The sequence below is a fragment of the Pituophis catenifer genome, unplaced genomic scaffold, assembly GCF_029215685.1.
Source record: "Pituophis catenifer annectens isolate HBS135680 unplaced genomic scaffold, rPitCat1.0.hap2 SCAF_1, whole genome shotgun sequence".
NCBI lineage: Eukaryota > Metazoa > Chordata > Lepidosauria > Squamata > Colubridae > Pituophis > Pituophis catenifer.
This window is the reverse complement of record NW_027256881.1, coordinates 119,141,646-119,169,030: the sequence shown is the minus strand read 5'-3', so window position 1 is coordinate 119,169,030 and position 27,385 is coordinate 119,141,646. Positions and strand designations below refer to the sequence as shown.

General features: G+C 37.5%; 1 protein-coding gene across 1 annotated transcript in view; it reads left to right on the top strand.

Moving 5' to 3' along the window:
* The window catches only part of ADGRB3 (adhesion G protein-coupled receptor B3), a 487,840-nt gene extending 463,520 nt beyond the window's left edge, over positions 1–24,320 (top strand). Inside the window, exons 28-30 of the mRNA XM_070954680.1 lie at positions 11,897–11,932; positions 19,989–20,093; positions 23,884–24,320. Coding sequence (XP_070810781.1) covers positions 11,897–11,932; positions 19,989–20,093; positions 23,884–24,075 — 333 coding nt within the window. The 3' untranslated portion in view covers positions 24,076–24,320. The remainder of the gene's footprint in view (positions 1–11,896; positions 11,933–19,988; positions 20,094–23,883) is intronic.
* The last annotated feature ends 3,065 nt before the right edge of the window (positions 24,321–27,385 follow it).

The window sequence follows — 27,385 nt, the reverse complement described above, 5'->3', positions numbered from 1 at the left end:
ATTTACATATTGGCATTGGGAACAATAACTGTTCCGAATGCCACCTAGCCACGCCCACCCAGTCACATGACCACCTAGCCACGTCCACAGAACCTGTTGTTAAATTATTTGAATCCCACCACTGCTTATGTATGAATGCAAATCTATTAAAGCAATGTTGATAACTAGAAATAGTGCATCTAGAGAGCAGAGCATGAGCCTAGAAGCAACTCTGTTTCTGAATTGCTTTACATTTCAATGATCTTAGCATTCATTATTTTCTTATATTATCGGTTTGCTCCACCCAGAAGGTTAAATATATAATCCAACCAATATATAAAATAAAATAAAATATTCAGATTCTATTTTTTAAAAAAAATATCAACCTATTTCATTTCGTAGCACACTAAGGACTTAAGTACAATCATATTGAGCTGACATTCATATTATAGATGGATATACCACTTCTGTGAAGGAATATAGTCTTCACAGTTGCAGGAGGGAGGGGCTCTTTCACAGAGAGCAAAGAGACAATGGAGCTTGGAATGTCTGATGGGTGGGAAGAGAACAAGGCTAGACCCTCCCTAGCAATTCATATAATATATTCTAATATTATCCCACATCCTGTGCCAAATATGAGTATTTGGTAAAACCCTGTTTAAGATCTTCCTTATAATAGAACAGAATAACAGAGTCGGAAGGGACCTTGGAGGTCTTCTAGTCCACCCCCCTGCTCAGGCAGGAAATCCTACACCACTTCAGACAAATTGTTATCTAATATCTTCTTTAAAACTTCCAGTGTTGGAGCATTCACAACTTTTGGAGGCAAGTTGTTCCATTGATTAATTGTTCTGTCAGGAAATTTCTTCTTAGTTCTAGGTTGCTTCTCTCCTTGTCTATATATAAATATCTATACTTATTTTACTTAACTGCTTTAGTCTGGCAAGATTCGGTTGGTAGGCAGAAAGCAACTATTCAGAAATAACTCCAAGTGTCATTCTCAGTTGCTTGGACCTGACATCAACTGCAGAAATGTGTTTTTTGGCGTGTTCCTCCTTAGTCAAAAGGAGGACACATTAGATGTTGCCACTGGGTGTGCATTTAGACAGATGACATGTTTCTCAATGTTCATTGTAATCATAACCCCAACTATCTTGATAGCTTTTTACATAATTTACATTGCCATGTTATCATTACTTCTGCGTAATTAATTAGTCATGTTAGTAAAGGGCACTGGTGTGATTTGCGGCCTCTACTCATCCGTTTTAAAATCTGAAAATGCAATACCAATGATTGTTAGATGCATAATAAAAGTGAGGAAAGAATGCCAAGGAAATCAAGGGAACTGTTTAACTAGGAAATTACTTATCAAACCATAATAAGGCAAACAGAAATTCCAGTTCCTGGTTTCAGCAGCAATTCTGAACAAATTCGGAGTTTACAGGATGCATTCAGAGTATTTTCTTCTTAAAGAAGAACATTGAAAACAAATGATTTATTATTTATTCACGACGAGTAAATAGTTCTTAGTGACTAATCTTTGAATATTTATTTTTACTGCAAGTATCAAATGTACATTGGTGAATTAGACATATGTAGGTTTAGCAGAAAAAAAATTGCCATGTTTCCCTGAAAATAAAACCTATCCCGAAAATAAGCCCTAGCTTGATTTTTACACATGCACCCAATATAGGCCCTAACCCCCGCCCCCAAAAAAGCCATCATTAAGACCCCACCCACTCCAGGGTGCACAGGGTGGAGTGAGGTGCATGGGTAAAAATTAAGCTAGGGTGGGGATGGAGCTGCCCTACTACTTACCTTCGGACAGTTGCAGCCAGGCCTCGCACACCCCAACACCTGCCTTGCCTTGCTGGCCCACTTTTTATTTTATTTTATTTTATTATTTTTATTTTTTTTTTCATTTGATTTATATGCCGCCCTTCTCCGGAGACTCAGGGCGGCTTACAATGTGTTAAGCACTTCTTCACAGACCCCATTTTATGACCTTTGTTGTGACAGTTGTTAAGTGAATCACTGCAGTTTTTAAATTAGTAACACGGTTATTAACTGAATCTGGCTTCCCCATTGACTTTGCTTGTCAGAAGGTCACAAAAGGGAACCTCTGATGATTGCGCAACTCAGCTGGGCAATGGGAGGGGGGCAGGGATTTTTGCTACCGGTTCTCCGAACCACCCGCCTCCATCACTACCGGATCGGGTGATCCGGTCCGAACCGGGAGCATTTCACCCCTGGAACCGGGACATTGCAACCACCATAAATATGAGTCAGTTGCCAAGTGTCTGAATTTTGATCTTGTGACCATGGGGATGCTGCAATGGTTGTGTGAAAGATTTGCAGGCAGAAACAGACTGCTAGGAAAACATTCCTGTTAACAAAATTTTATCTGGGAGACTCCAAAGTGTTATATTGATATGTGCGCGTATAATTGTTTTCAAAATTTTAAAAATTAAAATTAAGTTTTAAAAAACTTTACATGCGTACAATAACTGGGATTGAATACTAATTAATTGATATTACTGTTAGTAAAACTATACCAAGCTGTTATCGGTGCCAAATGTTTCCCAACAAAGTTATACCAATAAACGATGAGGCCTATCATTAATCATGATACTATTACAAATAATAATTTAAAAATTATGCTACTATAGACTCCTTCGTGTGTCTAGGAACCAATATAAATATATGCAAGCATGGGCTAACATACTGCAAAGCATACACATTTACACAAGTAATAAATAGGATCTGAATCACAAATTTAAAAAAACACCACTATTAACCTACATCTATTTATAACAGTGGCATAAATAAAGCAATACAATAAAAATACAGCATAAATACTGCAATGCAATAACCATGATGAGAAGTTTCCGAAAGATGCCCTAATTAATTCATGAGCCACGAGCCAAACTTCAAAAGAAATACAGTCGTTTATTATGACGCAACAATAAACAATAAACAATAAATCTAAACAACATAGTGCACACTGCTAAAGTGACCTATGTATAACCACTTGAGGATCCAAAGGAAAAGATGAACATCAGCTGTAGGTTATAATTTGATCATGACTTTATTGCTATGCATAGCAATAATGATGCCAATAAATATTTAGGAAAGAGAGCTATTCCAGCCGATCATACAACCATCCTACTTACTAGTCAAGCCTGGCTACTTACATTCATTTGTCTTCTTGATCACTCTCTCATCACTCAAGCCTACTGTATACCACAAGAAACCTTAGACTATTTTTTAAAAAAGATATCAGAATACCAGTTGTCAAAAATCAGCTGGATGATTTTGTATATATTCCTCTAAGGTATGGTTATCCAGCCTTTTGGCTTGACTGTACTACACTGAGTGAAGAGGAATTGTCTTGGGCTACAAAGAAATCTATACAGTATATGTAAAAGCGAAATGCCACTCATGCATCATCATGAAATATCCAGAACCATAAAGCCTACAAACTTTAAATTTGGCACGTAACAAACTACAAACTTTAAATTTGGCACCTCTTGGCTTCTAGGTGCTCACTAAGAAAGGATTTTTTGAAATGACCATCAGAGCATTAGTATTTCTTATATTATTATTAACACGCTTTGATGCTAAGGAGTTAGACATTCTACTCCCCTCCCCACCTGAAAAGAACACTGTTCCAACTGCCACTTGGGTGTGCGCTTGACTCATCCAGCTTGCGGGCTGGGAGTTTAGACATTCTACTCCCCACCTGAAAGGGATAAGATGGGAGAGGCCTCTGTGAGGCAAGCCTGAGGGAGAGAAGGGGATAGGAGAGGATCAATGGGGCCAGCCTGAGGGAGAGAAGTGGGATAGGAAAGGAGAGGCTTCTGTGGGGCAAGCCTGAGGGAGAGAAGGGGAGAGGAGAGGCAGATCATAACTACTCATTAATTTTCAAGCTGTGTCAATTTATCAAGCCCGATCACATAGTTTCGTAGCGGAGCACGGGTATCCAGCTAGTATATAATATAGTCAATGCATATAAATCACATAATGTTAAAAATTTATGATCTTGTGGGGCCTCATTACTAGCTGTCCAGGGCCCCAGGGGGCCCAGTGCTATGGCTGCTGTAAGATACTTCTAGAGAAGCCAAAACCACATTCATCTTCACTTCTTTTCTGAATTGTGAAGGTAATTCCTTCCCAAGGCCCAGTTAGATAATCAATTAAATGAATTGATAACTTTGACTACTTGAGCTGGGATACATCACTGGAATGAAGCCATTTCTCACCACTCCCTTTTAGAAACTGCTGCAGTTTTGAATCTCAAACGTTTTAAAAGCTGGATCGTTGAAAGGATGCAAAAACTCTGACTCAACCAGTCCAAGCTAACTCCAACAGCCTGTGAGTTGTTAACAGAAAGACACCATCTGAGATTGAGGGAATCTCATTCCTTCCATATCCTGATCTGATCCCAACATATCCACACTAATTCAAGTGTCTTTACCAATATATATATATATATATATAAATAAAATTATTACATTAACATTTTGCTGTTGCAAAATTCTCTGCAGAGGTGACTTTTAATCTTTTAGCTTGATTTCTGCAGTTTCGAAGGAAACCTCTTGAAGAACTATCTCTTCAGTCCAAATTTGCATGCTTTTAAACTGGAAAGTGCTTTGAATGAGTATAATTAGACAATTGGACTTGTTTAGCAAGTTATAGCAGGAACTAGCTGATTTTGGCCGATTTTCAAAAAATTAAGCAGGGTGGGCCTAGTGAGTCCTTCGATAGGAGATCCCACATCTGTAAACTAGACAGAAAATTGAAATAAAGCATCCTAGAAGAAGGGAGAGAGAAGCCACCTTCATATTTCCCCCCCCCAGGGAAACAACATGTAGTCACCACAGAGATATTGACTTTATTTTTACCTGGAAGGAGAGTAGTAAATTCCAGGTGTTTTGATTCAGACACAGAAGGAGAAGGGAACTTAGGGAAGAAGAAATCCAAATTAAATAAATCTCGCTTGCTCACTCTCACTTGCTCTCTCACTGTTTAAATGAAGCAAAAAGACACATAAAATATGGCGGCAGTCATAGATCTGTCCTACGCACTTTTTCAGAAGAGGCATTTACCAAGAGACATCCTGAAAGAGAGAAAAAAGCTCATTGTCTCAAAACGTGCAAAATAACTTTCCAGGGAAAATTGCACTACTGTGTAAGCCATTAGAGCTTTGAGTAGGAATATTTACTTCAAATAATTTTCTATTTCAAGGCAACAGGGCTTACCAAATATGTTCAGTACTGAGATGAATTGGGGGGGGGATCTGTAGAACATTTGTTTAAAAGTAGGTGCTTCTCTCCCTCTCTCTCTCTCTAGAGAGAGAAACAGACGGACAGACAGACAGCCTGAACACTTCCCTCTATAGAGAATCCAATGTTTCTGAAAGAAGAATCTGTTCCACCACATAACTCATGCTATCTCAGGATACTTCCTAGCTAAAATTAAGAGCAAGTTCTGTTCTCTTTTTTTCCAAAACTTTATTAAATTTCAAAAAAAAGGAATAAAGTACAGGTAATCCTCAATTTACAACAGTTCATTTAGTGGCTGTTCAAAGTTACAACGGCACTGGAAAAAAGTGACTTATGACCATTGTTCACACTTATGACCATTGCAGCATTCCCATGGTCTCGTGATCAAAATTCAGATGTTTGGCAACAGACTCATATGTATGACGGTTGCAGTGCCTTGGGGGCCATGTGATCAGCTTCTACAACCTTCTGATAAGCAAAATCAATGGGGAAACCAGATTCACTTAACAACCATGTTACTAACTTAACAACTGCAGTGATTCACTTAATATCTGTGGTAAAAAAGGTCGTAAAATGGGGCAAAATTCACTTAACAAATGTTTCACTTAGCAGCAGAAATTTTGGGTTTGATTGTGGTCATAAATTGAGGACTATCTGTACAAAGCAGTGGAGAAAAAAGAATTTAAAAGCTTATACTTTCAAAATACTTCCCATATTCTTTTTTAAAAGTAACACAGAATTATAAGAATGAAATCCATCAGCCTTAGGAAGGCTTAGGAAAAAAATCTTTTGATTTTTTAAAAATTTGCATACCAGCAAGTGATGTCTGGTCCAAAGTAAGATTACATTGTAGGGCCAAATGATGTACTTGCCTCCAAATGCTTTGTTTGGAAACTTTATACCAACAAACATATATAGGGTTTAAAATTTCCATTGCTGCCAAAGTTTGAAAAACTAATTAAATGAAACTGCCTCATTGGTATGCAATACAATTTAGCATTGATTCCCTCCCATATATATTTCAAATATATAATAGGCTGATCTAATGAAACTATTAGGAAGCAGCCATTTCCACTACATGTGTGGTATGTTTAATCATACCAAATAACTCCTCTACACCTACTAAATTAGGGATTAATCATCTGCCAATCTTGCATTCAGCCCTCTTAACTAGGATTGCAAAAAAGAGGAAGACATATGTAAGAATATTTAAGGCAGAAGAAGTTATGTATTCTTCTATCTCAAGAATACCAAAAGGACCAAATGTTTCACCTCTGCTTTAATTTTGTGGAAGGAAAAGCAACTTCTCTTTTGACTCTGGAATGGGGTCCCTGGATATGAATTTTAATCTCTCACTGATTTATAAAACATGGATGAAAGAGATTTATATTAATGAAAATGCAGGTGCAAGCTTTGCCAAAAAACATTTCACCAAAATGTTGTATTTATTCCTTCCATTAAGGTCTCCACTGCCTGATGTATTTTGAGCAATGTCTGGTGTCATGAATCAGGTTGCTGATTAGATGAAAGCACACAGGAGGCATTTATCCTCCATTTCACCCCAAAAGAAGTTTCATGAGTCATTGGGTAGGAACATATCTCTCCTGCCCACAGTGTAATGCAGGTTGGGGTGTGAAAACAATCCTTCTCTGCTCTTCTATTTTTGTCCTTCAGTGAGCAGAGTTCAAAGTTGCTCTAGAATTATACCAAGAAAGCTCTATGAATAGTTCCAAGCTGAATTGATGCAAAATTAACTGCACTGAAGTCTTCTTTTTCTCACATTTTAGATTCCTTCCCAAACCTGTTTCCTGAATGTAAATTTTATCACAGTTATACTATCTGGGTAACTAAAGAAATGGAAAAGGATCATCAATTTCTCTTTTTCCAGTTGTTTGGGTCTGGGAATACATTACATTTGCTCTTGGGACTCTATCCCAAATAGCCAGATATTAAATATTCTCACATTAATCTGTTCCACAAAAGCCAATTTTACTCTCTGGCATTCAACCTGTATCCTTTTGTCCTGATTTCCTCCTATTGTTCTTAATAGGTAACTTTTCAGATATCAAGGTTTCAAACAGATCCCTTAAGTTAACATCAGTCTCTTGCAATTCCATAAATGGTATTGATAGATCTCTCTTTTTCTATAATAAATTTTAATAACAAATAAATCATAATTCACGAGCCTTGTGACAAAGGATGTGTATATGTCTCACTTTAAGTGAAAGAGAGAAAGTAAATTGTCCTCCTCTAGTGAGGAGTAGCCTGTGAGGTGGGTTGAAGTGAAAGAGAAGGACCAACCCAATCCACCCAGCCAGCTTTCATGCCTAAGGCAACACTAGAATTCATAGGCTCCTGGTTTCTAGGTCAGCACCTTAACCGTTACACCAAACTCATTTTCCCTTTGTCTGACTCTGTTCAGATGTAACAGTAAATTATAGTTCATTGTATCCAGAACAGGCCTCATTTTGGTATACTTTCACTGCAGTTCCCTTTGTCTGGTCCAGTTACAAAGATGTTAGAAACTTTCATGTCTATTGTCAGTCAACTACAGTTTAGCATTCCATCTCGTGACTAATTTTAACAATGCATTGTTGAAAGAAGCCAACTTTATGAGTTGCAACTTTGTCCTTTTGACAGACGGAGTATTTAAAGCTTGGTTCAATTTTGTTTACTTCCTATGACATTAATCTGGTTGTAGTTAAAAACCAAAGAGATGCTGGCAATCCTCATAAGGGCAACATCTTTCCATCAGAGGCCATTTATTTTTTTCCCTTTCGCCCTCCCCTCCATTTCTTATCAGTACCCTCTTTTTATGTGTGCATCTCAACACACAAGAGTGTTATATGCTTTTAGGCAAGATTTATTTCTCCCCAAGTGTGAAAGAATGTGCATTTGGTTCAGAAAAGGAGGACGGAAATAACAAACTATTATAGAAAAAATATGTGTCCTGGAAAAAGTAGGAAGTGTGAACTCAAAATCACACCACTTTGATTTTGTTGGGCATAAGTAGAGGAGGGAATTGACAGATTTTCAAGATTCTATTATAATAGTCTACCTTATGGGTGTCAAACTTGGGGCGTCATGTTGCCGTCATGTGACATTTTGGACATTTTTCCTGACACGGAGCTGGGCTAGGCATGGTCTGCGCATGATGCATCCGGCCCGCAGACCACCAGTTTGACACCCCTGGTCTAACTGCAATGCCTTCCTGCAGTGCCTTCTAAGACTCCTAGTGCAGTAATCTCTTTTTTTTCTGACATGATCTACTTCAAAGGGCTAGCAACTTATTTGCAATACAAAATATATGTCTGGGAAAAGCCTGCCCAATTTGGTTTTGCAAATAAAAGCCACATCATCCAATCAGGTGACTTCCAGATGTATTGGACTACTATTTGGTGGTTGAGAATAATAGTAGTTGTAGAAATAATTTATCCAGAATTTTGTGGCAATTGATGTTTGAGTATTAATTTCAGTTTTTTTCCTTACCTATCCTTTGGAGAATAGTCTTGACTCAAAGCGTACAGCTTTGAAAAAAGAAAAGTAAATGTGCACATCTTTGGTTTAAGGCAGAGTTGAATGGATGTATGTCATGTTGTGTTAGGTTTCCATCTGAAATGCATTTACAGACTTTTTTCCTAAGTCACAGTGCCAAAAAAAATGGCATTCCCCATAGGCCCATCTCACTTATGCCCTCTATCTAAATATATTGCCACTTGAATGAAGTGAGTACTGAATGTGTATTTTTACTCTACAGAGCTTACACAGATGGCAATGAAATTTCATTGCCCTATTCTGGCCATACAAATGAAGTTTCTTTAGTTATTAAGTGAGCCTGCTGGCAAAATGCAAAATGGAATTGGACCACTTTGTGCTCGATTGCCCAAAATGCAACATTTAGCAGATCACATCCTTCTATTTTTGATTCTGTGAAAGCTTATCAAGGCAACAATTATGGCCGCACAACACTGTAGATTTAAAAGACCAAATTCAATTAGCTGTTGGCCATCTTATTTCTTTTCTCCAGCCAATCTTTCACCTTTTCTTTTGATGCATGCTAAACAGTGGTTGGCTGCAAATTTTTTAACAACTGGTTCTCTGCCCTAATGACTGTCTGGGTGGGCATGGCCAACTCGATGTCACTTACGTCGAGGGGCACTTGGCCTTGCCCGCCCTCTCATGACCATGGGGATGCTGCAACAGTCATAAGTGTGAAAAACGGTCATAAGTCACTTTTTTCAGTGCCCTTGTAACTTTGAATGATCACTAAAAGAACTGTTGTAAATCAAGGATTACCTGTACAAAAATACAAAAAGCTTCTTTGCTTGCAAAAAGCTGCCCTAAATACTAGTCATTATATTAGAAATGGGGGAATAGACACTGAAGATCAATGAGTCACAGCCATCATGGAAACTTAAACCATTTGGTCTGAATACCTTCCTTTTCCTCAATATCTGCAACCCCGAGTTACAAATCAGGCAGGTTGCCAGAGCACATTGAGGAATTAAAATAGTTAAAATACAAGGATAACTATCAGCAGCCAAGTTTCTCTTGCTCATAAAGTGAAACCCTTTAGCAGAGAGGTCATTTAAGCTTTCCAGAAAGTGAATGGTCATATTTGGGTTACAAAATGCCAAGCTAAAGAGACAAATTAACAAATTAACATCTTGAGTGAGGGCTAATCCCATTCTGCCTTTGTTCAAACCTTGCTGCAGGGGAATTTTTGCCTATGAATATAGCTATCTATCTATTTATCTCTTAGGTGCTAACATCTTCTGTGGGTTATTAAGGAAGGTGGGGGCTGCTTTTTCCCTCTAAGAAAACATGTTTTTCCATTTCTCATTCAGGGAAATATATTCTTCCTTTTTAATATTTCTCAAAATATTTCATTCTTCTAGGACAGTGGTAGGCAAACTTGGCTCTTTCACGCCCTGTGGACTTCAACTCCCAGAATTCCTAAGACAGCCATCTTAGGAATTCTGGGAGTTGAAGTCCACAGGGTGTGAAAGAGCCAAGTTTGCCTACCACTGTTCTAGGAGATAGGTGGGTGCTAACTTTGTACAATTGGTGCCATGTTACTATGCCATATTATCATGAGAGAAAACTAAAACAAATTGGAAGGAGGATCCACATATTATCAGTGAGCAATCATGTGCCTTGCCCAGTCTGAAGCAATGCAAAAGATTCCTGTCCCAAAGGTGCTTTTTCAAGAGGCAACTGGACTTTCTGGAAATCAGGAAAGTACAGTTGCCCCTTGAAAAAAGCACCTTTGGGACAACCATGACCTGGATAACTGAAGAATCCCCATAGACAAGAGACTCCTGTGCTCAGTGAACTGACAAAGCAGACTTTCCCACCCAGGTGAAGCAATCATCAGATCCATTTGTACCATTTAAAGATACCAGCTGGTCTCACTCACCTCACAAGATATCCTTAGGTAATCATCCAGATTTAAGGAAAGATCACATGCCCCCAGAAAGGTAAAAAATCAGACAGAATGCCAAGCTTGCATCCGCCTCTCAGCCATTTTTTTCTATGGTTGTGCCAACCCTTGTGTCAATAGCTGTTCCAGACGTGTTGGAAGTATACTCCAAAAAGCTTAAAAACGACCCTTTAACAATGTTTAAGAAAGTCAAGCCCCAGGAATAAAAGTACCACAAAAAACTCCGGGGGGGGGGGGGACTCTGGAGAAGCTCAGTCTACAGACGGAAAGTCTAGGCATAAGGCTTATAATGTAACAAGCTTAACCCAGTTTCTGAAGCAGCAGGTCAATTAAGATAAGGATTAGGCTAGAAATACAGGCATACCAGAATGTTTCCTGCCTCCCTTGCAGGATTAGCCCTCTAAAGTGGGAAAATATTTCTTCCAATAACCAGTTCTCGGAACTGCTCAGAAAATTAAGATTCAATTCGGGAGAACCGGTGTGAACCGGTAACAGCCCACCTCTGATGCTAAACAACCAAAATGAAAATCAGAAGGTCGAAAGTAATTTATTGCATTCTCCTGATGAAGTTTGAAAGGAAAGAAGGAAGTTTTGGTATTATGAAACAATCTGGTCTGTTTTAGATTGTTCTCATATATTCTATTTCTTTTAAAATGAGCTGAAAGCAAGTTTCAGTATTTGAAAAACTCAGATTTATGAAGAACTTCATCTTAATGGGACAATAAAGGCTAAAAGGTGGTTGAGGGGAAAAAACTGTCACGTAAACCTAGTTAATTCCTTTGCACAAGTTTAAATGGTAATATTAAGGAAATAGGGGGGGGGTTGGTTAGCGTAATGGGCAATTAGAGTTTTATGAAGTAATATGTTGAAGTGATATTAAAGTAATTCCACCAGATACTGGATTAGATTGAGCTTTAACCATATTTAGAGGTGACCCACTTTAGGATTTGCAAATCATTGTTCCCTTGCCTAGTAGATCTATCTTAAATATGATAAAAACCTATATCCAGTTCAAATATTCCATCAAAAACTGGGCAGTGTCCTGCTCGTTTAGAATAGCATAGAAGTTCCATTAAGTAAGTCAATAAATAACTATTATCCAAAACAAATGCAGCATTGTTATTGTATTGATGCTCAGTTAAATTAATATGTGATTTTGTTTGTTTTGTTTTCAACCAACATTTAACAGAGGAGAAAATCACGTTATTCTGACCTCGACTTTGAAGTAAGTGTCTCTATACTACTTATATTCAGCCAGTATGCATTTGATTCAAAGTATGATGAATGTGAGATATTTGTTTAAACATATTTTAATTCAGCATTTACAAACAATAATCAATGCTTTTAATTATAAGGGAAAACATTCTGTTGTGTGTGTTTTTTAAAAATCTGTACAACCTTTCTTTTTAGGCTATTCATTCTTTTAGATGATGATCTTTTTTAAAAAAACCCTTCTGTTTGTTTCCTTTTGTTTTGATATTATCACAACTCTACTTCCTTAGCCCATTTCATATCATTTTATTCCTACAAAGATTGCCTCCTTGTATATATTAATTTGGGACTCCCATCTTATTGACAAAATCCTTGGGGGAGGGATTGGACCATGGACTTTTAAATTGGTCCACCTATTTAAACATATGAATATAAATATATAATAATTCCTTTCCTTCCATGTAATTAGAAGTCAAGTTAATTTACAAGCAATCGCTTAAAAGGGTAAAGATCAAATATTATCATATATTTCTATATTTTTCACAATTCAGACTGAATCCCTTCCCACTGACCCATGATAGGTATATAAGGATGCAAAAGGCACCCATGTTTCAGAAAGTTGCTATGTATAAGAGAAGCACTTGTGAGAAGCATGTACATGGAGTACTGCTATCTCCAAATATATTTGAGGAGAATTCTCTGAAATTGCTAAAATGAAATTATTCATGGAATGGTTAGGATTGGACCTAAAGTCTTATTCATTAACCAAGTGTCCTCTATTAAACTCAAACAGTTATAGGCCAATTAAATATTGAGTCACTAAGTTATGGTGTTCTATATAGTTGCTCTTTTAGTATTTTTAAGTTTTGGGAGTTTTCAATTTCTCAGGTCAATTTTAATTATTGTAGTGCTATAAGTTTCTAAGGGAAACTCAGTGGGTAAGATGTTGAGCTTGTCGATTAGAAGGTCGGCAGTTCAGCAATTCGAATCGAAACGGAGTGAGCTTCCGTTACTTGTCCAACTTCTGCCAACCTAGCAGTTAGTAAGCACGTAAAAAATGCAAGTAGAAAAATAGGGACCACTTTGCTTGGAAGGTAACAGCGCTCCATGTGCCTTCGGCATTTAGTCATGCCAGCCACATGACCACGGAGATGTCTTCGGACAGCGTTGGCTCTTCAGCTTAGAAACGGAGATGAGCACTGCCCCTTAGAGTCAAGAATGACTAGCATGCATGTGCGGAGGAACCTTTACCCTCACCTTAGATGTTTCTAAATGCATATGATTGATTTTGCTTAGTTTATGCAGAATTGAAACTTAGCTGAACAAATCTTTCAGACCTAAACACACTTTCTCATTGTGAAAGATTGATGTACCTGATCAGCAAAATGTAAAGAAGTTGTTAGCACCTAACAACTTCATTCTGTCACTTAAAAATAATTGCCATTGGTTTCTTTAGATGTTAGTCTTAAGATAAAGATTTAGGACTGAGAAGCATGTTTATTTATTCAGAACAGAGTATTCTTCTTCAGTTGATCTAAATATATAGAATGTGTGGAATCTTTTTTTGTGCCTGACACTTCCTGTTCATGCTAACCGGAACAATCTGGTATAATTAATTATGTGAAACTGAAAGCTTGCATATTCAACATACTCTTAGGACCACTTTATCATCATTTATACTCATTAAGACCAGAAAAATCATTCATATTAATGTGAATAAACAGACAGCAGTACATAATAGACGATAATACTACACACAAATATTCCTGCAATTGAGAAAATAATTTAGTTGATCATTATCATTTATCTCGTAATGAACTGTATTATTTTTTAAAAAACACACCTTTATTAAAAAGATATAGTATTTTAATAATTGCATTATTAAAAACTTACATGAGAAGTAAGTTAAGGGAAGACATTTTATTAGGTGATTTTTAAAAATGCACTGTAAATCTATCAAACATTTTAACTAGCTTGGATCACCTTTCTGTGTGAACATCTTCTGGCATGCAAAACCAATAGTTCAGATGTAAAATGTTTAATTAGTTCATTAATTTTTAGATTATTTTATCCCACCTTTATTATTTTTATAACTAAATAAAGGCAGCAAATGTACATAATATTCCTTCCTCCTCCAGTTTTCTCCATAACAACCCTGTGAGGTGAGGTACGCTGAGAGAGAGAGAGTGTCACCCAGCTATTTTTCATGCCTAAGGAAGAACTAGAACTCACAGTCTCCTGGTATCTAGCCTGGCACCTTAACTACTAGACCAAACTCCCGTTCACCACTGTCTCCTAGAGTTTGCCCAAATTCACATTCACTGTGTTGATGACATTATGCTGTACCCTTCTCCTTTTGTCTTCCATCTTTCCCAACATCAGGGTCTTTTCCAATGAGTCCTTTCTTCTCATTTGGTGGCCAAAGTATTTGAGCCTCAGCTTCAGTATGCCCTTCCAAAGAACAGTCAGGGTTGATTTCCTTTAGGAATGACTCACTTGATTTCCTTGCATCCCAAAGGACTCTCAAGAGTCTTCTCCAACTTCTCCACAACTTGAAAGCATCAATTCTTCGGTGTTCAGCCTTCCTTATGGTCCAGTTCTCACAGCCATACATTACAACTAGGAAAACAATTAGAGTCACTGACGAGCATATAAATTTAATAAATAAATAGAAATAAATAAATTACTCCATTCTTCTGAAGGTTTTTTAGGAAATAGAGATGTGAGGATTCCCTCCTGGTCTTTACCACAGAAGAAAGTGAAATATTTTGAGACTGCATTTAAAAGACTAGCCTCCCCAAGGGAGTTTTCATAACATAACTGGGGAATGCTAGTTCAAAGAAAACCATTCTGGGGATGTAAGTGGAGAAGGAAAGCAGGAAAATAAAAGTGTTATTGCATCTGCTGGTCCAGTTTTCTGATTTCCAGTACTGATGTGTTCTTATATAATAATAATCAGACACATCCAACAGCCCTCTCCTTCTTCCCACTCGTACTTCAATATCCATGCACTCGAATCTTTAAAAAAGGAGGGAGAAAAGTTTTACCTGAAAGATTTAAAAATTACAAAGCTATTTTTACATATATTGTAAAAATATATTCTTGTGCCCAAAGAAAAACAAAGTAGAAGGCATCCACTTAACAATCTTCACAAATGATTTTCTTTCTAAACAGAAAGACAATGAGACATTAAGCACCAAATCAAGTATTAAAAAAGCAATTATAACGTTTTTTTTTCCCCTGAGCATATCAGGAAAAATTACATAATCAAGTAAACCTTATGAGTCAGACAGTGCCATTTAAAAGGTCAGATATTCCATGTGGTTCTCTTTCTTGGCATTTTTCTCTATGGCAACTGATTTGAAGACATTCTTCTAAGAGAGCAGATTTCACCACTGCTTCTGAAAACATGTAAAAACATTCTGTTCACCTTTATCTTTCACCCGTATTCTACTTCTCAGCCAAAGTCTGGATATTTCACCAAGTTTTACCGGTTTCTGCTGCTGTAGAATTTGGTGTTTAAATATAGAGCATACGTATATCACATGTATTTCACATACAGTATCTGTCAAAATCCCACATCTACCATGTGCTCATCATGAAGGCAGGTATCTCTGTCAAGCAGAAGAACCAATTGGCCAAATAACCAAGTTTGTCAAACAAGAAACTCCCTGTATATTATTTTGAATTTTGAAAGAGGGAGGAAGAGAGAGAGATGCCTTCTCTATCTCAGCATATGCCCTTTGGAATACCATTCGCTCCGAAATACATCTGGTCATGCTTGGAACAACCTTAAAATGTGGCCTTTTCGACATTTTAAGAATCAGTTACACACAGTGGTGGGATTCAGCCAGTTCGCACCTATTTGGGAGAACCGATTTTTAACTTTCTAAGCAGTTCGGAGAACCGGTTGTTGGAAGAAATCTCCTTTTGTTTTTTTCCACTTTACAGGGCTAATCCTGTAAGGAAGGCAGGAAGGACACATTCTGGTGTTGTTTCTAGCCTAATCTTTATTGCCCTGCTTACAGAAATTGCCTCCTTGGTTAACCCTTATTACATTGTAACAACTAAGGTGAAGTGCCCATCGACGCGAGTGACGTTGAGTTGGCCACACCCACACAGTCACATGACCACCGCGCCATGCCTACCCAGCTGGTCATTAGGGCAGAGAACCGGTTGTTAAATTATTTAAATCCCACCACTAGTTATACATATACATACATACAGTATGCATATGTATGTATGTATGCATGTGTGTTCATCTTATATTGAACTCTGGGAGACTCCCAATCAACAATTTCTTTTACCAAATTTATATGAGGCCCATTTCACAATTCAAGTTGACTTTAGGCAGCTTACAATGCAATAAACCATGGAGATATTTAAACAATTATAAATATAACAACAGGTTAAGTCAATGAAGACAACATCAGTAAAAACCGCCAAACATAAATCTATTAAAACCCTAAATGTTAAAAACCTGTCGCTGAAGTTAAATTTCCAAATCCTTGTTAAGCCTCCTCATCAGCCTCATCCAGTAGTGGGTACCACTTACCTTCGCTACCAGTTTGGAACTGTGAGCGCGCGGGCAGCGCTTTTACGCATGCACAGAGCATTCGTGATGATGTCCAGGTGGGTGGGCAAAGCCTCCCGCCGCTGCCATTACCGGTTCGCCCGAACTGGGGCAAACCGGTAAAAACCCACCACTGACCTCATTTTATCCCAGCACATGAGGGAAAGGTTTGCAGAAGGCTAGAAGGGTAGAGGCCTGCTGAAACTTCAGGGGAACAGAAGGATACATAGGGCAAAGTTTGCCAGAGGAAAGGCACACTTCCTAGTTACCGTCAGGTGACAATATTTAGGGAAAGGGACTAGGAGTGTCCTCACCCTATCTGATCTGAGAGTATTGTATATTTTGGATTTGTAATTTGAGTCCACATATAGTGCTAAACAACAACATAACATGCCTAATTTGGCTTAGCATGATGGGGATTCTGCCATTATGATTTACAAGCATACATACAGTACTGTGCAAAAATGACAGTTGTGCCAAAATGCTGTACAGGAAGAAATACAGGAAGATACTTGTCCATCATACCATACCATCAGGGAGGTGTGTGATTGGCCTTAAATTGATTATGCAGCAGGACAATGGCCCCAAACATACAGCCAATGTCATTAAGAAGTAACTTCAGCATAAAGGGCAAGGAGTGTTCAGGTGCAAGTTCAGATTTGGATTTCTCTTCTGTTCACTTATTTTCCATTTTGTTAATTGATAAAAAATAAACTATTAACACTTCTATCTCTGAAAGTATTCTTAATTTATAGTATTTTTTGCACAACTGCCTAACACTTTTGCCCAATACTTATATACTAGAGGTAAACAAATCAAGAACAAAGCAGGACCTGAGGCATTTCTTGAAACTTTAGAACTGCCATTTAACTACCATTGGTAACAAATGAGGACACAGCTTCTCACCATTTTGATATGGAAATACTCAGAAATAGTGGTGTAATGTTAAAATATATTTAATGCAATTAAACATTTTCAATTCCCTTCACAATCTGAAAACCCAAGCTACTCGTTTATTTTAACCCATGGTTTAACCATGGTTTAGTTTATATGAATGTAGCCCTAATCCATTTGATTTATGCCAAATATATCCTCCACTTACAAACTCACTTAGCTTCCTTCAAAATCAATAATAAATAATTATGAAATGCAATTGATTAAGTAGCTAAATAATTGTTTTTCAGTAAAATTAAGTGTAGACTTAAAATTGTCTTAGAGATGCAGTACTAAGAACTGAATATTCAGTAGCAAATTTGTTCCCAATCACAAATTGTAAGCTTATCTGGTCAAATAAGACCTCTGTGCTAAAGGTAGCCAGGCACACAGATATCTTAAGGATAGAAGCTCCTTGTATACTGTTGTATTTTGATTCAAAACTCTTTCCCTTGTCGGTCTCCTTTAAATAGACCAAAAGCTTATAAGGATCACCACATAAACCAGAGATTGTCAACATGATGCCTTCAGGCACCATTGCATACATGATGCTCTCAATGATGCCTATTGTATCCCAAACTAAACAAAATTTAATTCTAAAAAAAGTGACTGTTGTCATATGGAATCACCACATCTTGTATGTCTTTAAGCTTGAAGCCACCTTAGATGTCATAATTTTAGTCCTCTTTATCGCGGCTGTAAGTGACATTTCTATTCTAAGAAGCATGTATAAAATGACAAAACATGTCCCACATTTTATTATCTGTGTTTACACTCCTTTGCTAAGTTTCTTTCAACGCCATTTCTTACCACGAGGTATATTTAGCAGACAATCATTTTGAAAGTGAAATTAAAAAACAACAGCACATGCACATATATCTGCATGCATATCTGTAGAGCTGAGAATGCTCCTGAGAAGTTTTAAAATGGCTATTTTTGCAAATCTCCAGAAGGTCACTTGAGTGAGATCTCCATAAATTTAGGTCAGCTTTCTCCGCTACATATTCTGCCCTTCAAGAAGCATCTCACAATCCTGGTGAGGTTAATTGGTTCGTAAACGCTTCCTGTGTCCTCGTGCCCGCATCATGAAATAATATGACACTTCCTTCAGCATGAAACATTTAGGACTATAATGCTGAAATGTATTGTTCTGATAACCCTCCTCCTCTGCTATTTGAATCAGAAGCATCGCTCATAATTTGATTATGACCTTACCAAAATGCAGATGCGTAAGCCATACCCTATACAGGTGTAATAGGTGTGCATCCAGGAGTGAAATTCAACCGGTTCTATCTGGCTCAGGTGAACTGGTAGCAGCAGCCGCGGGAGACACCGCCCACCCGCGCGGACATCATGATGTCACTTTTTGTGACATTTTAAGCCTCTGTGCATGCGCAGATGACAGTGCACACACATTTGCGAACCAGTAGGGAAGCTAAGTGAATTTTACCCCTGTGTGCATCCCACTTCTGAGTAATAAGAATTTGTGGGGGTGGGGTTGCCAGTGATTATTGAGAAAGAGATTGCTGGAGAATAATCCCATTGCTGTTCTGCCTGTCCTTACAGAGTAAGTCCAAAATGAAGATTTTCTGCTATCCCTCTCTTTCAAAGCAGAACCTCTAGTGCTGTAGGAGAGCCAGGAGAGACTGTCCCCTTGCCTTGTTTCTAGGAAACCAGGGCCAGGAGTGGGAGGAATCCATTCGTAGGATGAGTTGTTTCCTTTGTGGTTTCCATGGTGTTAGAATTGTTATAACAGATGGAAAATTTGCTCCTTGCTGTTAGCTAAAAATCTCCCTGTTCAATATACAGGTAGCCCTCAACTTACGACCACAATTGAGCTCGACTGCTAAGAGAGCCAGTTGTTAAGTGATTTTTACCCCAATTGATGGCCTTTCTTGACAACATTGTTAAGTGGATCACTACAGTTTTTAAGTTAGGTACACGGCCGTGGAGTGAATCTGGCTTCTCTGTTGACTTTGCTTGTCAGAAGGTCTCCAGAGGGAATCATGTGACCTTGCCAAGCATTTGAATTTTGATCAGGTGTCCATGGGGATGCTGCAATGGTCATAAATGTGAGAAATGGTCAGAAGTCACTTTTTTCAGAGCCATTGTAACTTTGAATGGTCACTAAATGAACTGTTGTAAGTCGAGGGTGACCTATAGTTCTCCTTGTCACCGGTCTCACAATATTTTGCTGATCAGGAACATTTACAACTATTGGATTTTCCAAGTTCTCAATATGGGCCTTCTTCCAGAAAAATTTCTTTAAAACTAATTTTAAGTGTCAAGCAAAGAAGATCATTCGTAGTGGTACTTAGCTTCTTGTGATGATGCATCTTCAGAAACACAAAATAACCCAGCACTGTTTTTCAGGAATTCCAGAATGTGCAAGGGAGAAACAGCCCTCCAATTCCAACAGCAGATCAAATATATGACATGGCCTGTTTCATTTCCACATCTTGGCCAAATTCAATTTGCTTTGTTATGTTGGAGGAAATAATGGTTGTTTGAAAAAAAATATATGCTCATTATAAATACTAAGCAATTATATTCCATTTTGCAGAAGGTCATGCATACGAGGAAGAGACACATGGAACTGTTTCAAGAATTAAATCAGAAATTTCAGACACTAGACAGATTTAGAGATGTACCAAAATCAGGAAGTATGGTAAGTATGGAATATATAATTTTAACTTCCACTTATGTAAGAAAGCCATATTTTTTAGAACTGTTGGGATGAGGGACAACACCATAAATTTAAGATAATTATTCAAAAATGTGTATATTACTTAATGTAAGTTAATAAAAGTATCCAAGAAGTGGAATATTACTCATAAAGCTCAGCTGCTAGTGATAAGGGCAGATTTAGAAAACATCGTTGAAATTCATTGCTTATCAGATACTCATATAAATACTTTTTATAAAGGAGATATCCCAATATCCACTTTCCACAATTCTTCTAATATTCATAATTCTTGAATAATACTACGAATATTAGATTCTAATGTTTATAGTTTTGCTTTGGTGACATCTAGCATTAATTATGACATCTAGCATTATGAACTATACATATAATGGTGTTTGAAAACTGTTTGGAAATTTTAGGTAGCTTAAAATTTAAATTTTAATCTTAAATTGTTGCTTAAATATGCCATCTACTTTTACCAAAAATAAACAGATTTTGTTGGCTTCCAGTCAATTTCCAAGCAGAACTCAAATAGTTGGTAGTTAGCTCCATATGTCATAATTAATTGAAATAGAAGTGTTCTTCCATACAGAATCAACCATCCTTTACATTATCATCTTTAGAAACTTTCTTAGTATCCCTGCTTTAGAGATACATTGATAGAATCTTCTCAGAAGTGGCATTCTTAGTTCTTTTAAATCTTTCAGATTTTTAAAAACCCTTATTCACTTTTTAGTGATACGTTGCTTTTTGTCATTTAATGTGGTATATAGATGATGGATAGATTGTGTGGGAGAGAGGGGGGAGGGAGAGAGAGAGAGAGAGAGATGATAGGTTATGGTATAGTGGCATGTGGCACTATACTTGTCACAGGTTCCTAATTCCCACAATATAGCATGACAATACACCAATATATCCTAATATGGCACAGCAACACAGGATGCACAGTGGAGATGCTGACTAAAGCAGAGGTTTCTTCCACTTCACTTAGTGCAACTGCCATTTTTATGAACAACCTACAGACATAAATGCCAACAAACGATGCCAGGGATCTGTGGGATTCCCTGCGTAGAAAGTTACGGCCTAAACATTGGCATTTGAACGTAGATCTTTTTAATATTTATATTTCATTGTGTTTTACTAATCAAAGTGAAATGTTAATGTATATATTGCCAGTCCATGTATGAGACATGCCATCTTCTTTTTGTGCCATATCTGACATCGAACGTTGGCAATCATATGGGTGATCCTATTTTTATCAATAGTCGCACGAAAAAGTCCTGCTGAGTTTTGTCCAAACCAGTCCCTTAGATATTGAAGCCATAATGTTCTTCTTCTGCCTGAACCTTGTTTGCCTTTAATTTCCTTGGAGGATTAAGTGAAGTATGCCGTATTTTTCTGGGTGTCACACAGTGGTGGGATTCAGCCAGTTTGCATCACTTCGGGAGAACTGGTTGTTAACTTTCTGAGCCGTTTGGCAAACTGGTTGTTAGAAGAAATCATTAGGGCAGAGAACCGGTTGTTAAATTACTTGAATCCCACCACTGGTGTCATATCACATGTCATGTCATACGATAAAACCTCCTCTGGTTTACTGGGACTACTCCTCCAGATGAGATCAACTTCTGTCAGATGACTAAACTCACCATTCTTCTTCCAGCACTGTCTCTGCTCCCAAGATTAGGGAGAACAATTGATGGATGCTTTGCCCACCAGCAAGGAGACCCATTTAGCACCTTAACTACCTCCACAGTCATTTACTAGGATAACACCAGACACAATGCCTCATTCACTAATGAGGCAGGCCTAGGATTAACTATAGAGGGCAGAGCAAATGTATGTCAACACAGTCTGTGCCCTCTGGAAGACAGCAGATGAAACTGGTTCTTTGTATATGCCCTAAGGATCTGTCCCTCTTACTTTGGCAAATTCAAATATAAAGACAGCCTAAAACTTTGACAATCAAATGCAAAAATAAATAAAATAAAAATACCGCCAATATAAGTTATTGCAATTTAATAGTTAGGATGAGTATTGTTCTTATATAATATTAGCAAAAACAATTGAACTTTTTTTGATAATTTTCATTCATAAAGCAATTTACTGTTATAATGTACAATTGAAATAAACACAATTTTAAGTAAATCTACATTTTTTGTATTCTGAACAGAAGGCTGCAAATTTAAGAGGAGTTAGGGTGCTAAGTGCCTTCAGCACCATGTTAAAATGAAACTCCAGTGGTTTAAGATTGAGCCTCTCTTAAAAGATTGTTAGCAAGTGATTTATTAGCTTTGGTGTAAATTAGAAACAGATTCCATGTTAATTAAAACAATCCTTAGGATTATAGAGGCCCATTTCTGCTTTTATCTGACGTAAGACCTTCTCCGCATTAAGAGCTTTCCTGCTTTGCATCACTGTTCCTTCATTAAAGAAGGTTGTCAATCTTTTCTTCTGTCGGGCAGTTTATCTAGTAATACACAGTGTGAGCACATACAAAGCTGAACAGAAAATAATATAGGATTTTTTTAAAAAAATTCCATGAGAGCTTATGGGGGCAAACTCATTTCTCTGGTAGAATTTTTTTTTAAAGGATTACTCATCAGCCTGATCTTCCTGCTTCTATATTAGGCCAATCCAGGCAGTGAGAAGCAGCATAAATCAAGGAGGAGTCGACTTTAATAAACTGTATTTTATAACTCTAGGGCAACTAGCAAGAATATCTAGCATCATCATGCATCTTTGGTACGCTTGTACTATGAACAAAGCAAGCATTTTTGCTTCGTATCCAAAATTGTAAAGGAAAATAGGAGTCTCTAAGACCTGCGAGACTATAGTGACTTGAGGGGGTTTTGTATGTTTAAAAAAAGCAATGATTAAATTAGATTACGTTGCAACATTTTTTAGTCAAACTGGGTGGTCATTTCATCTATATTGGAACCATCGTGCATGCAATAGGGATCTTTGTTGCCTTACTATTCCCTGCCACTGGTGTCCTGTTTGGAAAAAATGTCCTTTTCCATATGTGAAAAAAAGATTTAAAAGAAGTGTTCCAAAGAATTAAGACAAAATAAAATTCCATGGTGTAAAAGGAGTAGGAAAATTTCAGTTTCTCTCTCCTTATATATGTGTTCCCACATGAGATTGTATGTGTATTGGGATTTTCTTAAAGGGATAATTTGTGCAAAGTGATAAAAATATAGACATCATTTGCTTCCCTTAAGCTTATGATCCAAAGCCAATTCTTCACATATAACCATCCATAGAAAGGAAGCTATGCTACTTTTTCCTGTAGCATAGGAAACCACTATCAACTTCGGTTCACAGCAAAGCATGAAATCTGTAACTTCATAACATTTGGTTGGAAGCGTTCAATCACTTCTTGTCTGTCATGACTGCCTCCTTTTCCAAGAAATGCCAATTGAACATACAGCTGCCAGGGATGGTCAGTGAACTCTTAATTTGCTCAGTTTTCAGCTCAGTGCTGGGAATTCATTTGGCAGCTTTCTTGGCAAACCTTCCAGTGTATCAGTGACCTCCCCGTGGAAAGGGATGAGAGAATGGACACTGAATATAGGCCAGGCTGACTCCCTTCAACGATAATATCTTCTCTTATGCCAAACAGAGATAAATCGGCTTATCTTCTGATGACTGATTTCCCCATGTGATTTCTTGAATAAGCTAAAACAGAAAAGGAAATGTTACTTTTATATTCTTTTTAATCATTCTCTCTCTTCCCCCCGCCCCCTCATCCTAAATCTCCCAATTTTCACAGGAAAACCCAGCAGGAAGCAGCAAGAGTCCCTGGGACAGTTTCAAAACCCCAAGCGATTACCAACATTATACCACCATCAACGTATTAGATTCAGAAGCAAAAGATGCTTTAGAACTAAGACCAGCAGAATGGGAAAAATGTCTGAACTTGCCTTTAGACGTACAAGAAGGTGATTTTCAAACCGAGGTTTAATGACAGGTGAAATAAACTGAGGCTCAAAGCTTATCCTAGAATCATTTTGTTTGCACTGACGTTCCAGAGACGTTGGAAAGCCTGACCCAGCCTGTTTGGACACCATGGCTAAGGCATATCAGCACCTTCCTGGGCCAGAAGTCAGTGGGTTTTCTTGTCACACAATCGATTTCCACTAGCCAACCTAGTGGAGGCCCCAAGGTGTACAATTCTTACCATCGTGTCTTGTAAGTACCCGTGGAATGGATTTGTAAGGTCAATCTTTATAGATAAACCTCAGACAACGGTTCATGTTGTAACAGCTTCATTTGGTTTAGTTTTCAAAAAACTTCACCATGAAGCACAATGTATATATTTATGCAGTTTTTAAAGTTTATAACAGTCTGTTTGGCCATTACTACACTTTTTACTTTATAATATAAAAAAAAAAGAAGAGGAGGAGGAGGAGAAGGAAGAAGAAGCAAAAGAAGAAGAGGAAGAAGAAGAGGAAGCAGAGGAAAGCAAAGTTTTGTTGTCATTAAATGAATGTCTGTTGAGCTACATTCTTCATTGCTTTAAATGCAATAAAGTAATAATCTCACTTTTATATGAATAATATATTTCACATCTTTATTATTGCAGTTTTCTCTGGGAAGCTCGGAATAGCTTTTCCTGCTGCAGCTGTGTATAAAATATTTAAAATGTTGTATGGTGTAAATAAACTTTTGTCTACATATCAGTATTTTCAGTGCATTTTATTTTGGATTTGTTGATCTGAAATTTGCATATTTATAATGTTTTTTTAACAACACTGAAGCCGAAAAATGTACTCAGAATGTTAATAGTGTACTGTTATTACTCCTTTGGGACTAATGATTTCTCAAATGTAATAATAGGTTTGCCGAGCTGTTCTTTTTTTTTTTTCTAATCTATGAAGGCAACATACAATGTAAATTGGACTTGTCAGAGCATTGCTACATTCATTCTATTATATGTGAATCGTAGTCCTTTTCCATCTTGCCACAGAAGGAAAATTTCTAGACAAACACTGTGCGAGTTTCAGAACACGGAGACTAGAAAAATGTTTTTTTTTTAATTTACTGCTATCTTACTATAATGACATTTTATGATACTTTCTCCTTTTTTTCTGTAGCCAACAAAGATGTATTATCTCCTTCAGGACTGGGGTACATAGCATGATGCTTATGCTAGAAGAAGAATGACTAGAGACTATAGCAATCCACGTGTGATTGACCACTACCTAAATACAGTAGGCAACGGGTGGGGCTCCTGATGTTCTTAACTTCAGCTCCCAGCACCCTAACCCTGTGAGCATTGATGAGGAATTATGGGAACTGGAGTCCAAGAACATCTGAAGGACCAGCCATTGTCTATCTTCTAAGATAGTAGCAAATCACAACCTCAAGCAGAATGAAGATATTTTTACCCAATATTTTGTATGCTGAATTAAATTTTATAATATGTAAAGAAGGCAGTATTAAATAAATATATGAAATCCAACTGGCCTGCGTGGTACAATAAAGACATTTTGAAATGCAAATGTTAGTTAAATGCAGAATCATCCACCTAGTTGTATCATTTAAGCATTTGTCATTGTGATGGTTGCAGACACACTTTTAAAGCATCCCTGGATTGGGGTGGGGGGGAATCTATTTATTTACCTAATGACAAGGAAGGGTTGGATTTTTCTCTCATGACTGCCTTTGACTTTGAGAACCACAATCACAGCTTTTCAAATTCTGGAACTGACTCCTGTAATTTTATCAATTTATTTGTTCATTTCAGAAAATTTATATGGCCGCCCAACTCACTTTCAGTGAGTACTTGAGCATTATGAGAGTCCAAGCAAAACTTGATACAACAGATACTTTCCTGTAAAAAAAACAGTAGTGAAGCTGGATGGAGGCACCAGTGCAAGGAATAATCTTTGTCCTTGTTGAAATCTCACTCAGAATCAGCCATCTTGGGCCTATTGCAAGAAGTTTCCTCCCAATGAGCTCTAGCAGGGAGCTCATTCCTCATTTGGCCGTGGTGGACAAGGTCTCAATCTCTTCTCTTCCACCCGAGGTACTTGCAGGATCACCTCCTATCGGCCTCCCACCGCCCGGTGTGTGCACATAGGATTGCCCTCCTACGGGTGCCATCGACCAGACAATGCTGGCTGGTGGCGCCCAGAATGAGGGCATTCTCTGTGGCCACGCAGACCCTCTGGAACGAGCTACCCATTGGGCTCCAGACGGCCCCTGACCTCCGTTCCTTCCGCAAGGACCTGAAAACATGGCTTTTTAATCAAATTGCCTGATCTGTTTAGGAGTTTTATTTTAATTGTGAGGGTTTTTACTGATTTTTATTGGATATTTATTGTTGTTTTTATCCTGTGAGCCGCCCCGAGTCCTTTGGGAGAAGAGCGGCATATAAATATTATAATAAATAAATAAATATTATAATAAATAAATAAATAAATATTATAATAAATAAATAAATAAATATTATAATAAATAAATAAATAAATAAATAAATAAATAAATAAATAAATACAGTTAAACTCCTCATATACCCACCTTGGCTCTTGAGTGTCAAAACAACCTATAAACCAAGGGTTCCAAATGTATGATTTTGAAACAATCTAGTTTGTGGTCCTCCAAATATGGTTTGGTTTGCAATCACTATTTCCCTGAAAATAAGACTTAACTGGAAAATAAGCCCTAGCATGATTTTTCCAGATGCACGTAATATAAGCCCTACCCCCAAAATAAGCCCCAGATAAAATTGTCAGCCAGACAGATGCATTTAGTACCGTGTTTCCCGGAAAATAAGACCTAACCGGAAAATAAGACCTAATTTGTCTTTTGAAGCAAAAATTAATATATTTTCAAGGAAACGCATATGCCTCTTCACCTAAATGCCACAATATGATTCTATTAAAGGAAAATACTGTTGCTCAGCTGCATTGAATAAAGGCAGAACTGTTTCTCCTGTTCTGCCATTTAAGAGAAATTTCTAACAACTGAAACACCATTCTGTACATTATGACAAACTAGCTAAGATTACTGCCCTTTCTGGTTTAGATCTTTAACTGCTGCAACAACCTGTGAACTGTGTGATTGAACAGTAGCTGATACGACAATCACTGAGAAAGTGTCTGTATCATTGGGCCGATAACTTTTTAGATCACATAATGATGTAGCAGTCATCCTATATAGAGCACACTATTGCTTCCATTCAGAACCTGGTGTAAGCTCTTGGTTATCAGTGAATTAGTATATCTGCATTATATTGGTGTAACTAATGCCATTTTCAAAAAGTAGGT